Raw genomic sequence first — 16,671 nt, forward strand, 5'->3', positions numbered from 1 at the left:
AACGGACCCACTAACCCGATGGTCACACCTCTGCTCAATGATCTTTACCAATTCACCATGGCTTATGCTTACTGGAAAGCTGGCAAACAATCTGAGCGATCTGTGTATGCATATAAAAATTCCTTAAAATTTCGAATCTTTTGAATCCAAAAAGTTTCCATCTTTTTCGATTCTCTCTTTTCAGGTTTGATTTGTATTTTCGTAAGAACCCGTTTGGTGGAGAGTACACTATCTTTGCTGGTTTAGAAGAATGCATCAAGTTCCTCGCTAATTTCAATTTGACTGATCAAGAGATCGATTTCGTTCGTGATTCGTTGCCTGGTTGTGAGGTATATATAACAAAACCCAAAAAGTTTCGATTTTTTTTCATCTTTTTTTTTTAAACTGTTTTTGTAATTTGAAAAATCAGGAAGCTTTTTGTGATTATCTCCGAGGACTTGATTGTTCTGACATTGAAGTGTATGCTATTCCGGAAGGATCAGTTGTTTTCCCTAAAGTTCCTTTACTCAGAATCGAAGGTCCTGTTGCTGTGAGTTTTACTTACTACTACGATCCATCTCTACTCTCTTTTAGATTCGAATGATCATGTTTTGATCAGTTTCTGTTTTCTTTATGCTGACTTAGGTTGTGCAATTGTTGGAAACTCCGTTCCTCAATCTCATCAATTATGCATCTTTGGTTGCTACTAATGCAGCAAGACATCGTTTTGTTGCTGGAAAGTCTAAGCTTCTGCTCGAGTTTGGTGCTCGAAGAGCTCAGGTTTCTCACTCTGAACATGTTATCTGTTTTAGATGTTGAGATTTTGTTTGGTGCATCTCTGATATGTATTGTTATAGGGACCCGATGGCGCAATTAGTGCATCTAAATATTGCTACCTTGGAGGTTTTGATGCAACAAGGTATGTCTCTTTACTAGTGATTTTGTTTTGTTATGGAAGCATTGATAGGGAAGAGAGGGTATGATTTATTTCTATTTTCCTTGCTTTGTTTTTACCGCAGCAATGTTGCAGCGGGGAAACTGTTTGGGATACCCCTTCGTGGTACTCATTCTCATGCTTTTGTTAGCTCATTCCTGGTAAGTTTGCTTTAGCAAAATTTGTGAAAAACTCAGCTCCATTATGTAGTTAACATAATTGATACTTTACATTGGTTCTTTTGTAGGGCCTTGATGAAATTGTTGACAAAGTGCAGCGAAGTTCTGATGGGAATAGCACTTGCGAGGATTTTGTTTGTTTGGTCCAATCATGCCTAACAAAGATTCAGGTTTGTTAAGCCAAATCTAATTTTTTTTCTCAGTGTAGTATTGTTCTGTTTTTAATTCATCTCTTCATCATAATCTTTCTTTTGATTGGTGGACGACAGAATTCATCTTCATTACAAGGGATTTTTTCCGAGACAAATCAAAGCGAGCTTGCAGCATTAATTTCATACGCACTGGCATTCCCAAACTCCTTCCTTGCTCTTGTAGACACTTACGATGTGAGTAATAACATTATTTCATCTTATCTGAAGTTAAGGTTTTATGGGTGTTATCGTAGTTTACAAAGAACTAGTGTTTCTAACTGTCTTACACAGGTGATGAAGAGTGGAATTCCAAACTTCTGCGCTGTTGCTCTAGCACTTAACGAATTGGGGTGTGTAATCAGTCTTCCATTAGTTCTCCATTTTTGATTTGCCGTTGCAATTTTTTGAAGATTCATGACTTTGTGCTGTTATGCAGATACAAAGCAGTAGGCATTAGACTGGATTCAGGTGACTTAGCCTATCTTTCTACTGAGGTCAGGAAATTCTTTTGTGCCATAGAGAAAGACCTCAAAGTTCCTGATTTCGGGAAGATGATCATCACTGCTAGTAATGATCTAAACGAAGAGACAGTCGATGCCCTAAATAAACAGGTAAACCTCTGCTTAACCTTGAGAACTTTTTTTACCTTTAGGCCTCACCTTGAAATGTAACAAAATCTTTTTTTTTTTCATCCTGAAAGGGTCATGAAGTAGATGCATTTGGAATTGGAACCAACTTAGTGACTTGCTATGCACAAGCTGCATTAGGTTGTGTTTTCAAACTAGTGGAAATAAACAATCAGCCTCGGATCAAACTTTCTGAAGATGTTACTAAGGTTTGAATTTTGGACTCATTTCCATTAACACTGTTGCTTCAAACTTTATGTGTTCTTTGTATAAACCATTACACCCACTCGCTTTTCTTTTTCTTTGCTCTCTTCAGGTATCGATACCATGTAAAAAGCGTACTTACAGATTATTCGGAAAAGAGGGTTACCCTCTGGTTGATATAATGACTGGAGAGAACGAACCACCTCCAAAGGTAAAAGAAAGACATTTAGCTTTCTTAAAATATTTCAATTTTGCCTTTTAATTTATTTATTTTGGATCCTAAGGTCGGTGAAAGGTTACTTTGCCGTCATCCATTCAATGAATCGAAAAGGGCTTATGTGGTGCCACAACGCGTTGAAGAGCTTCTGAAATGTTATTGGCGTGGAAATGCAGGTTAAAAACAGAGCTCTCAGTTCTTACTGGATACTGACAAATGCTTATGACTCAATTGTGTTTTTCTTTTTTTTTTACTGTCATGAAGATGAAGCTAGGGAAGAGCTAGAGCCATTGAGAGAGCTAAGAAACCGTTGCATCAAACAGCTTGAAAACATGAGACCCGATCATATGAGAAGATTAAACCCTACTCCATATAAGGTATAATAATCCAACTAAACCCCTGAGAAAACCTATTTGTACTTTGTACCAAGAGCATTCTGAGAGAAATCTGACTTTTACTTACACTTGCAGGTTAGTGTCAGCGCCAAGTTGTATGACTTCATCCACTTCCTCTGGCTCAACGAAGCTCCTGTCGGTGAACTGCATTGAGAATTTACTCAAACATCGGTTATCTGGTTCGGTGTGTGTGTGTACAACACCATAGTATCAGCTTTGCCACTGGTCTCACTCTTTTTACAACATCATTATCTCAAAAATTCTACTCACCAATAATGTATTGAATGTTTTGGTCAATTTCGTGGAAATGTATAAAGGGAAATCATATCATTTGTGTCATATCATATCAAAGCAAACTGAGCTCACTGAAGAACTATCACCACAGCAAGAGAGTCGCTGCAGAGATCAGAATGAGAGATGACCATCCAATTGCTGTAGAATCAGCATTACCCGCAGGAAGATTTGTTGAATTCCGTGAAGAAGAAGTTCCTCCAGTGACTAGTGAAGGAGATGACTTTGGAGGGGGTGCATCGCATGTTCCAAAAGGTGCGTTTGACTGTCCATATACACATTTATCATTAGCTCAATATGACCCCAATTCTATTCCATAAACTTAAGACCCCAATTCGAGACCAAAAGGCTCTGCCCTAGAGGAAGAAGAATATGTTACTTGTTAAGTGTGTAACATACCTTGCAATAGACTAAGCTGTCACAACCGCATGTGAGACGACCATTTGCTTCATCTACAGCTTCTGCAGCTCCTCCACTGTCACTCCTCTGCGATCAAACATTCAATAGCACAATGAGATTCTGAAAATTAGACTTCCGGATTCCAAGCAACAAACTTTTAGAAGATCAGCTATACAAAATGTAGGATTTGTCAAAGTCAAAGGAGCACCTGGTAAAAATCAACGGCTATGAAGTTAGGCCATCTTTTACCCGCTGCTTCATGGCAAGTTCTCATCATTTCGATCAACGGAGAAGAATTATCCGCACATGCTTGCGTTGAATTCGGATTGGTTTCAAAATAGTTCTGAAACACCAAAGACCGAGACTTGGTATCCAATGGAGAAGATTCAGATCGACTCGAGCATGATCCATCCTTCAATCCATCATTACCATCTTACATAACAACACAAAACATCATCTTGTTAAGCTGGTCCTTTAATCTAGGTTCATGTTTGATTAAAGTTCATAAAAAAAAACTCACATTGGGTTTCAACCATATAATTCCACTGGTAAGCAAATCCTTCAGAAGCTTCTTTATCCTTCTTCGAAGTAAAAACCACAAGCCTTTGGTTCTGCTTCACCATATCATCCACTGTAGNCACATTTATCATTAGCTCAATATGACCCCAATTCTATTCCATAAACTTAAGACCCCAATTCGAGACCAAAAGGCTCTGCCCTAGAGGAAGAAGAATATGTTACTTGTTAAGTGTGTAACATACCTTGCAATAGACTAAGCTGTCACAACCGCATGTGAGACGACCATTTGCTTCATCTACAGCTTCTGCAGCTCCTCCACTGTCACTCCTCTGCGATCAAACATTCAATAGCACAATGAGATTCTGAAAATTAGACTTCCGGATTCCAAGCAACAAACTTTTAGAAGATCAGCTATACAAAATGTAGGATTTGTCAAAGTCAAAGGAGCACCTGGTAAAAATCAACGGCTATGAAGTTAGGCCATCTTTTACCCGCTGCTTCATGGCAAGTTCTCATCATTTCGATCAACGGAGAAGAATTATCCGCACATGCTTGCGTTGAATTCGGATTGGTTTCAAAATAGTTCTGAAACACCAAAGACCGAGACTTGGTATCCAATGGAGAAGATTCAGATCGACTCGAGCATGATCCATCCTTCAATCCATCATTACCATCTTACATAACAACACAAAACATCATCTTGTTAAGCTGGTCCTTTAATCTAGGTTCATGTTTGATTAAAGTTCATAAAAAAAAACTCACATTGGGTTTCAACCATATAATTCCACTGGTAAGCAAATCCTTCAGAAGCTTCTTTATCCTTCTTCGAAGTAAAAACCACAAGCCTTTGGTTCTGCTTCACCATATCATCCACTGTAGGCCAGTCTGTACCGTCTTTAGGCATTCTCGAAAGTGGTAACTGGAATTTACTCAATCCAGATGCTTTGAACACCTTACATAGTATCAAAAGATCGATTCTTCGCATTAGATACGACTATCAAAACGGTGGTGTCAAAAGCTATTTGGCAAAAATGTACCTTAGTCAAACCATTTGGAGATTTGACATAATCTTCAAGAATGATGGTAACAATCTCAGATAAGTTTGATTCAAGAAAATCATTGATCTCTTTGAGCGCATTGATAGCCGGTTGCTGCAAAGGTGTTGATCAGTTTATGTTGACTCACAATCCAAATTCAAATGATTCAATTGCAGACTTACAAAGGCTGTGAAGTTAAAGCAAGCCCCTCCAGTGGAATGACACAGCCATATATCGTTCTGAAAATCATATGTATCAAGCATAATCCCTCTCACACCATTCTACAACAACACAACAGATGTCCAAAGGTCAACTAAAAAGCAAATCATACTGACAGTTCACAGATTGACAAACTAACATGTAAAGAACAAATTATTGAGGAACAGCTCAAAAACAATTTGGATCATTTTTACACGTGGAAAGTAACAAACAAAAAAGTTAATCTTTCACAACCAAAGCCACCAACTAAAAGCTGACGACATTGTCGTTTATTGAAACCTAAGGCAAAAAAGATACTTGCAAATTAAGTCAAATACCAAATTTAGCAAAAGGAAAATTCTATACGAAAATTGTCAATAAAGATGAACGTAGACCTTAAGCTGATTAGTGATGGAGTCTTCTTGATTCTTTGGGGAGAGTAAGATAGAGCCAGTTGCCGAATTTGCCCCCGTGATTGCGTACGAATTGTGTGTTGTTAGCCACGAGTACTTGTTAAACGGCAAACCATTCACCTACCCATCATCAAAACCACATGCAATCCATCATCACTCTCAAGAACAACTATATATATATAAAAAAAAAAAAAAATCAAGAAAATCAAGAAATTGTAAAACACGAACCTTTGAAGTCGGGTTAAGAGGTTGGATCCGGGTACAAGTAGAACCCGTGTTTCCGTTCGCTGGACAACTCTGGCAACCCAATCCGGCGTCGCATTGGCTGGTCGAACTACACGTTTCACCCATCTGTGAGCAAAATCAAAACCTCTCTGTTACTAATTTACTATAAAATATTTCATAAAAATTATAAGAGAAGTGTGTATAAGAAGAACCTCGAGACTGTAAACGAAAGATGAGAAACATAAAGCTATGATCATCAGATTAAAGAAACCCATTTTTTCTTTTTTCTCTTTAATGTTTTGTTAGCGAAAGAAAGAAAGATAGAGAGAAGATGTTTTGTTAAAGGAAAGTTTAAATGCTGATGTTTCTTTTCAAGTGATGGGAGAGAGATAATTTGGTTAAAACGCAGCGTTTTATGGTTGAGACAGTTGGAACTTTGGAATTTTCTTGATTTATAATTTTCAATAATTCAGATTCTGATGTTCGTTAAAAAGCCGTGTGATTTCTCTAATATATTCATTTAAAATTTTGTTTCAAATATTCTATCACCATGTGGAATTATATAATGTGCTTAGAAATCAAACCGAGTCATCTCCTTAATCTTGTTTAAAAGTCGTGTGATTCTCTCGTTTAAAAAAAAATTTCTATCACCATGTTGAATTTATATATGTGCATTAGAAATGTCATGTGTTACCGAGTCATCCTTTGACCTTGACCTTTCTTCTTCATACAGATAACACACGAATAGGAGAATCAGTAAGATGCATAAAAAAGACCGAGTATATTGATTTGATTTGGATAGTACACACGTCGAGGTACACTAGGAATAGTTTAGTGGTACACTATGGTTTTATTTAACATTTCAACACAAAGAAATTAATTACTTTTCAAAACTAATTAGCTAATTCAATAATTGGTTTAATTTATAACTTGGTTCATTCCACATCAAAGCCCAATTATATTATCTGTTAAAGAGGACTCTAGGGCCCAATATCTACATTTTCACTTCCACACCTTTACTCCTCTCTACGACTCTACCTCCCCCCCTTAGCCGAAACCTTCCATTGGACAGCAATATAAAACCATCCATGGCCTTCTCTTAATCCCTATAATTAAATCGAATCTTATAGTACTTAAATATTTATAACAAAACCAGCATTTTAGTCCATATAAGAACTTAAGTCGGTGGCCAAAAGCTACTTCAGTCTTCTAGTATCATTGAATTTGTTCAGATTCTGATAACTTACTTTCTCATATTAAATCTAATAACCGACAAATAATTAAAATCAAAAGCTTTTCTATTTTCTTTTTCGAATTGAGAGAATCTCTGTTACAAAAACATTGATGATGAGTTGTAACTTTGTAACAATAAATATTAGATTAGATTAGAGAGAGTAGTAACATACAATGGCACAACAAAAACTCTCAGTTTCATCCATCCATCCAAGAATATTCTGATTTCAATAGTATAATTTACATTAGTCAACGAGCTAAATTAAATCAGGACCGTCAATAGTAAAACGACCCACCCATGATAATCTCCTACAACACAATGACTTGGTCCTTTCTCCACAACAAAGAAAAAAAAAAACTAACTCCAATTCTCACCTCACGTTGACCCAATCACACGACACCGACCAATCAGGTACCACAATCATCTCACTGACCAAACCACTGATTCTCTCCTCCGGCGACCTTACCAATGAACTAAACCTAACCGATTCGTTAACCGGAGAATGAACCGAATTCCAACCGGGAAAATCAAATGGATTCCTCGGCGAAACCGAAGCTTCGTCTTCTTCGCCACACCTCATCAAACTCAAATAAGACCCACTACTCTCATGACCATCATCAACGGCTAAGAAGGGATGATCCAAAAGCATCTGAGCCGTCCATCTCTCAGCCGCGTCTTTAACAAAACACTTGCTCACGAAATCTTTACCTTCCTCCGACATTTCAACCGGAATCCTCGGAACCTCATCACCTGAACCAATACGTACCATCAAAGACATAACATTATTACTCCTCAACATATCTCCTTCATCCAAACACCACGCCGTTTTACCACTAGACATCTCAACAACAGAGCATCCCAAAGCCCATATATCCGCCGGAGACTCAAACTCGCCGTGGTTCACACATTCCGGTGCCATATACAACGGAGTTCCTCTAATCTCAACACCACCATCATTAACCCCATCACTACTTCTTGTCCGTTTAGCCAAACCGAAATCAGAAATCTTGACATGATCATCACCATCACCAAAAACCAAAACATTCTCAAGCTTTAAATCACAATGAGAGAAACCATTCTTGTGGATATGACACAACCCTTTAACAATCGATCTCGTGAACCTCCTCACTTCAAACTCCGGCAAACCTTCACCGGAGTTTTTGATCCGATCAGCAAGGTTACCACCAGAGGCATACTCAAGAAACAGATTGTAAACCTCTTCACCGTTCTCCACCGTCTTCCCTTCACCAAAACAACGCACGATCTCAGAAGAATCTCCGAGGTAATCAAGAACGTATCTCTCGTTCATCAACGCGGCGGAGCAAACAACTCCGGAGGATTTCACAGCTATTAACGGTGGAAACAACGTCGTTGTAGAGCTTCCAGAGGTAGTTGCTAAACTAACCGTAGAGAAGCTTCCGTGACCAATTGTTTCTCTACGAATCCACTCCATTATTAAATTTTTTGAGCTCAAAGCAAAACCAAAAAATAAAAAAAGAGTCTTATTATGAAACAGTTTCTTTACACTTTCTTCTTCATCTCCAACCCTACTTCTGTTTTTATATATATACTTTTGAGATTGAGATTATTTTTTTTTCCCAAATTTTATATATTTAAGAAAAAAAAGAAGAAGATAATAGTTTGTGTATATATGTAGTTAATGCACGTGATTATATAGAAGTATTTATTTATTTATTTCACCAAATTATATGTGTACAAATAATAATAATAAGCTCTTCTCTTGGCTAGGAGAAGAAATAGCGGTCCATAAAGAAAACGTGGGGGAGAGGTGTGAGGTGTGAAGAAGAGGAGACCCAACCCAAGACTCTCTTTTGCTTCCACTGTATATTAGCTTTTTTTATTTATTTATTTATTTTACATTTATTCAAAAATATAGCACTATAGAAAGATAATGATATTAAATGATTTTGTTTTCAAAAATATAATTTATCTTTTACTTTTGATAAGATATTTTTTTTTCTTTAGTAATGTTTTAGATTTGTTAGCTATAAAAGATTGATTTATGTTATCTTATAATATTTATTAGATATAAATCTTATGTTTTGAAGATGTTTTATCTATAATTGTTTGATGACATATATATGTATATATATATATATATATATATATTTATGTGGTAAATTGGATTTGTAGTTCTACACGTTTGTGTCAAGATCTACCATGTGATTCGCGTTTCTTATTAAGTAGCGTAAAAATCTGAGGGAAGATTCTATCAATTATTCTTTTATAGATTATTTTTTTCCCCTCACTTGTGAGGTATTTTATATGGCTGTGAATATTGGTTATTATTGTATATTTGTAAATAAAATAATATTAAAGGTCACATATTTGAGGGTGATGAGTGTTTTGCTCTCGTAGAAACAGTGTTGAATTACGAGAAAATTTGTGAAAACCTCATCCACATGTGACATCTCATTAACAACATGTATGTATGGATGCTCAAGATTTTATCATCTACTCAGTACTAAATTGTTTATTTTTTTCTAAAATAATTCTCCCTAAAATTGGTTGAAAGATTCGAATAACTCAATAGTCTTATTATACTACTGTGCTTCCAAAAGTAACATCTTGATTTTAGCCCAGTTTAGTTGAGATTATTTCCAAGTTTATAATGTTCGGAGAAACATAGAATAAAATTAGTTTGATTTCCCTTGATATGTTGTTATACATAAGATGAAGGAATATATTCTTGAAACTAATTAATGATTCTAAAATCTCTTGGTTGTTAGAGAAACTAATAACATACATACGTACCGATCTCAATATACCACTTCTATAGAAAGAAATGTGATTAACAATAATTAGCAAACCTAAAACATTTCGGTATGATATGTCCACATCAGTAATCAAAGTTTGATAAAATTTTAAAAGACATGTTAACATTTAATTAAAGTAGACCAGAAACCCCAATTAATGCAACTAACACTTTTCCAGTGCCTTTTAGTTAAAGACACCGTGACTTGCCAACAAATTCTATGAACAACATGTTAATTCAATCGTGTGGCAATATATGTACTAAGATATACCATGAAAAGTACTACGATGTTAACTACGATGGTCTGAATTAATAAATACTTATACTTTTATTATTAGTACAAATTTAGGTGAGACGAACGAAATGGTGTGAACTGTGAAGTAGTTGCCAAAAAATTTTAAAATAACAAAATGGGGTGTGAATAATAATAATAGAAAAGACACGTAGACGACTGAAACGGGTCAAATTCGTTCACACATCAGTGATCACACGAACGTTTATATTTTTACTTTGACGTGGCCATTTGATATTTCCACCAGAAGTATGGGTCAATGATGATTAAACGATAACAATTGCATGGCGACTTCTCTCTTTTATTACTTAAAAATCGACCGTTTACCATTATTAGATGCACCAACCTTCAAGTTATGTTATAAATGGAATACTTTTTCTTAGAGTGAATGGTTATAAAAATTACAAAATGTTTGTGTGGTTAAAAATTTACAAAAAGTTATAAACGTTAATAGAAGTTCAAGTTACGTTCTAAGGATTCATGGGATAAACGCAAGAGGAATAAATGAGATAATGATGAATGTTGAAAGTAACTAACGAAAATAAAAAATAGAGATTATAAAGAAAATAAGTTATTAGGATGAATTGTATAAAAAAAACAAAATATTTCTAGGTATCACATGATAAACACAAGAGAGAGACTAGATGAAATATTTTTTTAAAGAACTAACAAAATAATGTTAAAATAATAAATAAAAAGGTTATTAGATTGAGGTAATAGAAAGAAGTTACAAAAATTAGTTAGAATTTCAAATTTTGTTGTAAGGTTTCACGTGGTAAACACATAAAGAATTAATTAGATAAAGACATATATTTTATACAAAACTAACAAATACAAATATATAATTTATTAGAGTTAGCGGTAACAAAATTTCAAAGTTTCTTCATATACTTAGCCATTATTTGGTGGTATTCAAATTAAAAAAATGTGTATAATTAATCTTTGAATCAATAACAAAATATCTTTTGGTTTTAAAATTCCACACATACATTTAGCTAGATATGTCATGCATGTAGTTTTATGTTTGGTAAAATACCCATTATGAGGCCTTCCTAAACTTACAAAGATAAGCCCATTAAAACTTATGGGCTTAACGGTAAGAAAAAACATTAATGTTCAACACGTGTCACCAATCGCGGAGGACGGTAAACGTTTTATCGCCGGAATATTCCCATCTTCGCTTGCTTCCTCCATAAAGATCGACAATTTTTAGAGCGAGAGAGAGAGAGAGAGAGAGAGAGAGATTTCAAAACGAAAAATCCAGAGAAAGGGTCTGGCCAATTTAGGGTAATCCTTGTGGGAGAGAGATAGAGAGATTTCAAAAAGGTCAGTGTGTGAGTTTCAAAAGTTTCGCAATGAATCTAAAAAAGGATAAATTTTTTAAGTTTCTTTTGTTTCTTCTAATCGGAGAGAATCCCAAAAAAAAAAAAAATGATGATTTGGTGTTTGATGATAATTGTGTGTGAGAAAGAGATGTGCTTGTGGTTTGCAGGAGGAAGAAGAAGAGGAAGAGACGAGTGTGAGAGGTTTAAAAGGAGAGAACGAGTGATCTCCCAAGAGAAAAAGAGAGATTTTTTTGAGTGTCTTAGGGTTTCGATTCTTCTCCAGATCTACTACATTAGTCTCTTCTCATGGAACGGAAGCTTGTGGTAATTGGTTTTTTTTTACTCGCATTGAGCTCAAGTTTCGATCTTTTTGTTTACATTCCAGAGCTTTTTTGTCTGAATTGTGTGACTGCGATGCTTTTATATGTAATTTAATTAGCTTTTTTTAGGTTTTGGGTATCCCATGGGATATTGATTCCGATGGGCTTAAGGATTACATGTCAAAATTTGGAGACTTGGAGGATTGTATTGTCATGAAGGTTTGCATTTGAAGTCATTATATGTTTGAGAAATGTCACGATGAGCTTTGATTCAATCGTTTGAAGATGTGTTATGTTTAGGATCGATCAACTGGAAGATCTCGTGGGTTTGGATATGTCACTTTTGCTTCAGCTGAAGATGCTAAGGTATGATTACGAGTTGCATATTTTGTTTCAATGGTTGCTGGATACTTTTATCTACTAGAAAAAAACCTGTCTTAGTACTTGTTTGTATGAACACTTGTAGAACGCTTTGAAAGGTGAACACTTTTTAGGGAACAGGATCTTGGAAGTAAAAGTGGCTACACCAAAGGTTGGTTACATGGGTTTTGTGAATTGAATAAGACATTAGTTTATTTATTTTAGTTTATTTATTTTGTTCAAGAGATTGATGTTCTTATAAGGTTATGTTATTGTGCCAGGAAGAGATGAGACAGCCTGCAAAGAAGGTGACGAGGATTTTCGTTGCTCGAATCCCTTCATCAGTCTCGGAATCAGATTTCCGAAGGTAATCCAATTTGTTTTAGTGTGTTCTGTTTTTTCAGAATGGTTTCTAATAGCTGTGGGAAATGTAAGCATTCCTTGTGTACTGTTATGCAGCCATTTTGAGAGGTATGGGGAAATAACAGACTTATACATGCCTAAGGTAATCAATCTATCATCATCGAATTGTGTGTTGATTATATAATCAATACTTTGAAGAGTTTGTGGTCAGATCTGCCCAATTCTTTAACTTCTCGTGCCTCTTGATATCATTTCAACATTTTCTATTTTAGGATCACAACTCAAAGCAACACCGAGGAATTGGTTTTATCACATTCGCTAGTGCTGGTCAGTTTTCGCTTGAATCTTCTCCTGATTTGCGTTTGTAAATTTTGACGACAGAACCTTCTTTACATGTTTGATTGTCAAAGTCGTGAGAGAGAAAACATAAGAAACTGACAAATGTGATCATGGCTGTAGATACTGTCACAGTTTTAGTTCATCTTTGACCTATTTGTAAAAGTTTGGATTCAGAAGAACCTTTCTTTTTGTGATTTCAGATTCAGTGGAGGATCTGATGGAAGACACTCATGATTTGGGAGGTACAACGGTGGCTGTTGATCGGGCAACACCAAAGGAAGATGACCATCCGCCTAGGCCACAACCAGTGGCTAGAATGTCGCGTCCACCTGTGGCTGTTGCAGGTGGATTCGGAGCTCCAGGTGGTTATGGAGCTTATGATGCTTATATTTCTGCAGCTACAAGATACGCAGCGCTTGGTGCTCCTACTTTGTATGATAATCCGGCCTCGTTTTACGGAAGTATGTACTTACCATATAATACCAAAATACTAGTTAGAAACAAAACAATTTTTAAATAGCTATAAGCAATTTTCATTTTATCTTAGGAGGGGAACCAACCACAAGGGGAATAGGAAACAAGATTTTTGTTGGACGACTTCCTCAAGAAGCATCTGTTGAAGATCTACGCGATTATTTTGGTAGATTTGGCCATATTCAAGATGCTTATATTCCAAAGGTGAGCTATAAGTTACATTGTTACACTGAGGATACTTTCAGAAAATGTTTGCGTGTGTATTGGAACATTCATTTTTTATCTTATAGGACCCAAAGAGAAGTGGACATAGAGGTTTCGGATTTGTTACTTTTGCTGAAAATGGTGTTGCAGATCGTGTAGCCCGAAGATCTCATGAAATTTGTGGACAAGAGGTAAAGACAAGCTTTATAATCGATGCTTAGTATAGTACAATAGCTTATCAGATGTTTAAAGAAGCTAAATTATTTTGATTTCCGGGTCTAGGTAGCCATAGATTCAGCAACACCACTTGATGAAGCTGGACCTAGTGCCGGTGGAAGTTCCATGCTAAGTTCTTCTCGTCCTGAATATTTGGGTGGTTATGGAGGAGGTCCAATGCGTACTTTTGGTCGAATGTATGGAGGCATGAGTTTGGACGATGTGAGTGTATAACTGAGAACACCATTCAAAGATTCCTTATATACAACTTGATTCTGATTCATTTCGTTTTTAAACAAACTCTGCTAGTGGGGATATGGAATGCCGAACGCACGACCATCAAGATCAGACTGGAGGTACCGGCCATACTAAATGCACCAGACCAACATATCATAGCTTTGGCCTTCTCATTTGTATAAACTCCAGTTGTCTAATAGACTGAAAAATTCTCGGGATCTATTCAATTGAAGCTTTTGTTTATGTTTTACCTGGGAACCAGTGAACCTACTTTGTGATGGTGGTGTATTATGCAGACAAGTTAAAAAAAAAAGTTGGAACAGAAAAAGCTTTACAAGAAAAATTTGCAGTGTACATTTTGTCTTTTCAATAAAAAAAATCATAGAGCAGAAGAAGATTTTCTGCAATCAACACGAGGAGCAAAGCAAGTCATGAAAGGAGTCATGAACGTATGTCTTCGGACAAGATGACTCATCTTCACCGAGTTTCTGGAGACTTGATGATTCCCTTGTTGCTGTTGTTGTTCATGTTCACTGGATACTGAACTTCTCCTCATCTCTTGTGCTTTTATCTTAGCTGTTTGAAGCTTGTTCAAGATCTTATCCATTGATGCTGATTTCTTCTTCTCCAGTTTCACCTATTGATTCAAAAGCCAAAGACATTTCAGTATATAATAAACAGTTCATGATCTGTGGTTGGTTTATGAGGAGAGGAGCGTATACAAAGTAAGTGAAGGAGGACTGACCTCAAGTTTTCTAATGGCTGCTTCTGCTTTCGCCTTCTGCAGATTTTCCCAAGNAATAAAAAAAATCATAGAGCAGAAGAAGATTTTCTGCAATCAACACGAGGAGCAAAGCAAGTCATGAAAGGAGTCATGAACGTATGTCTTCGGACAAGATGACTCATCTTCACCGAGTTTCTGGAGACTTGATGATTCCCTTGTTGCTGTTGTTGTTCATGTTCACTGGATACTGAACTTCTCCTCATCTCTTGTGCTTTTATCTTAGCTGTTTGAAGCTTGTTCAAGATCTTATCCATTGATGCTGATTTCTTCTTCTCCAGTTTCACCTATTGATTCAAAAGCCAAAGACATTTCAGTATATAATAAACAGTTCATGATCTGTGGTTGGTTTATGAGGAGAGGAGCGTATACAAAGTAAGTGAAGGAGGACTGACCTCAAGTTTTCTAATGGCTGCTTCTGCTTTCGCCTTCTGCAGATTTTCCCAAGCTGCTATCTTAGCTTCTTCTCTTTGCAACCTGCAAATATTTCACATTAATGGCTGACCAAAGAAGAAACAGATATAAAAAAACAGATACACACAACTTTGATTACTTAGAAAGAGTCATGGCTGGTTCTGAGATATCCCAAGAAGAAGAAGAGGCAGAAGCTTCAGAGTTATCTTCAACCTCAGGTTGCTCTCTCCTAATAATCCTAGAAGACATTACTCGTCTCTTTGGACGCTTAATCATCCTTGCTCCTTTATCCATTTTCACTTCTCTCACTTCACCTCTACAAGGAGGAGGCTCAATCACAGAAACAACCAGTGGTGGAGACTGATTATTATTATTAGGACTCGTCTCTTCTGGACTCATCTGAGTCGCCATATCTCTTCTTGAAACCACCGGAGATTGAGTCGCCGTCATCATCTCTGCTTTCTCCTCTGCACATATTTCCAAAATCAACAAAGCTTAGATCTTGAACATAACTTCATACGAATCAGCTCTCAATCCCCTTAAAGATCTAAGCTTTTTGCAATTTGTGAACCAAAGATTCTAATTTCAGATTCATCAAGAGAGAATGTTATTTACCTGTATCAGTTTTGGAACTAAGAGATGAAGTTTCTTCACTCATCAAATCAACCCAACTCCGGCTATGACCGTGTCCAGGTCCATGTCCATAGCTATCATATCCACCACCAGCACCGACACTGCCTCTAAAAACCCTATCCGCCTCCAAAACACCAGTAGAGAAGGGTGAACCAACAACCATTAAACCCTTGGGAGGAGCTTCCATGGAACGCATCATCATCCTCGGAGAGTAGTGATAACACCCAATCGCCGAGGAGGAAGACGTAGGATGAGGATGAGGCAGCGTAGGAGGAACAATGGGACCGCTTTTAGATTTCTGACGCATCTGTTCAGAGAACTGAGAAGTCACTGAGGAGTTTTTACAAACACCTTGTGGGTACGTCGCAACGGGGCTACAAATCCACCGCTCAGCATCTTCCCACTTCGAAGGTATAGCTCTACCGCTGTAAAACGGTGTCGTTAAAGCTGAAGCTGAGCCGATGTGACGACGACCACCGTTAATCGAAGCGGTGGAAGTAGTTGAGGAAGAAGGATGAGGAACTCTCTCGGAGCTCCAACCTTTGTTATCGGCGTAACTCGGAGCTCCGGGACTTAAAAACCCACCAAAACTGTTTGATGAAACTGAAGTCTTTCTCATGTTTTTTTTTGGGGTCGGATTTCTCAGAAGAACAAATCTCAGATTAAAGTTTGGAAAGAATGAAACTTTTTTTTTTAAGAAATTGAACTCATTTGTTGACCGGAGATTGAGAAGTGTTCAAGAGTGATGATGTAAAGTGTTTATAAAAAGAGAATAAAGAAACTGTACTTTTCTGTTCTTTTGTAAATAATCTCAAAAGGTGAGAACTTTGAGAGTATAGAGAGAGAGAGAGAGGAGAGAGAGTGAGGAGAGAGAGAGTGAGGAGAGAGAAGGGTTT

General features: G+C 36.7%; 5 protein-coding genes across 7 annotated transcripts; 2 read left to right on the plus strand and 3 right to left on the minus strand.

Annotated features, from left to right (window-relative positions):
• Positions 1-3,064, plus strand: LOC104719945 (nicotinate phosphoribosyltransferase 1; the record flags this gene model as incomplete). The annotated part of the gene is made up of 15 exons (XM_010437926.1): positions 1-104; positions 185-329; positions 410-529; positions 625-759; positions 837-898; positions 999-1,074; positions 1,161-1,262; positions 1,362-1,478; positions 1,575-1,633; positions 1,720-1,894; positions 1,984-2,118; positions 2,226-2,324; positions 2,398-2,506; positions 2,595-2,707; positions 2,801-3,064. Coding segments are annotated over 15 exons (1,629 nt in total), but the record flags the coding sequence as incomplete, so codon positions are not given.
• Positions 2,974-6,196, minus strand: LOC104716407 (PI-PLC X domain-containing protein At5g67130-like). Of its 2 annotated transcripts, XM_010433781.2 has the most exons (10): positions 6,020-6,196; positions 5,811-5,933; positions 5,565-5,702; positions 5,154-5,252; positions 4,972-5,085; positions 4,797-4,886; positions 3,936-4,035; positions 3,624-3,847; positions 3,416-3,502; positions 2,974-3,281 (listed from the first exon to the last, which is right to left on the minus strand). In XM_010433781.2, exons 1-10 carry the CDS (start codon positions 6,080-6,082, stop codon positions 3,102-3,104), a joined length of 1,218 nt encoding a protein of 405 aa, XP_010432083.1. In that variant the 5' UTR covers positions 6,083-6,196; the 3' UTR covers positions 2,974-3,101. The 2 variants fall into 2 exon arrangements, with proteins under 2 accessions (XP_010432083.1, XP_010432084.1); XM_010433782.2 differs by lacking the exons at positions 3,416-3,502; positions 3,624-3,847; positions 3,936-4,035 and adding exons at positions 4,177-4,263; positions 4,385-4,608 and having other exon boundaries at positions 4,697-4,886.
• Positions 7,088-8,554, minus strand: LOC104716408 (mitogen-activated protein kinase kinase kinase YODA-like). Its single transcript, XM_010433783.1, has one exon. It carries the CDS (start codon positions 8,492-8,494, stop codon positions 7,412-7,414), a length of 1,083 nt encoding a protein of 360 aa, XP_010432085.1. The 5' UTR covers positions 8,495-8,554; the 3' UTR covers positions 7,088-7,411.
• On the plus strand, positions 11,284-14,225 carry LOC104716410 (RNA-binding protein Musashi homolog 2). Its single transcript, XM_010433784.2, has 13 exons — positions 11,284-11,435; positions 11,602-11,758; positions 11,884-11,973; positions 12,055-12,120; positions 12,221-12,286; positions 12,396-12,481; positions 12,574-12,619; positions 12,750-12,804; positions 13,017-13,277; positions 13,364-13,494; positions 13,581-13,685; positions 13,777-13,932; positions 14,020-14,225. Exons 2-13 carry the CDS (start codon positions 11,741-11,743, stop codon positions 14,080-14,082), a joined length of 1,143 nt encoding a protein of 380 aa, XP_010432086.1. The 5' UTR covers positions 11,284-11,435; positions 11,602-11,740; the 3' UTR covers positions 14,083-14,225.
• On the minus strand, positions 14,260-16,665 carry LOC104716411. Of its 2 annotated transcripts, XM_019230830.1 has the most exons (5): positions 15,758-16,665; positions 15,282-15,609; positions 15,168-15,205; positions 14,693-14,736; positions 14,260-14,584 (listed from the first exon to the last, which is right to left on the minus strand). In XM_019230830.1, the coding sequence occupies exons 1-5, from the start codon at positions 16,392-16,394 to the stop codon at positions 14,327-14,329; spliced, it is 1,305 nt and encodes a 434-aa protein (XP_019086375.1). In that variant the 5' UTR covers positions 16,395-16,665; the 3' UTR covers positions 14,260-14,326. The 2 variants fall into 2 exon arrangements, with proteins under 2 accessions (XP_019086375.1, XP_019086374.1); XM_019230829.1 differs by lacking the exons at positions 14,260-14,584; positions 14,693-14,736 and adding an exon at positions 14,758-15,015 and having other exon boundaries at positions 15,124-15,205.

The sequence above is a fragment of the Camelina sativa genome, chromosome 10 (genome assembly GCF_000633955.1).
Source record: "Camelina sativa cultivar DH55 chromosome 10, Cs, whole genome shotgun sequence".
In the NCBI taxonomy this organism is placed as follows: Eukaryota; Viridiplantae; Streptophyta; class Magnoliopsida; order Brassicales; family Brassicaceae; genus Camelina; species Camelina sativa.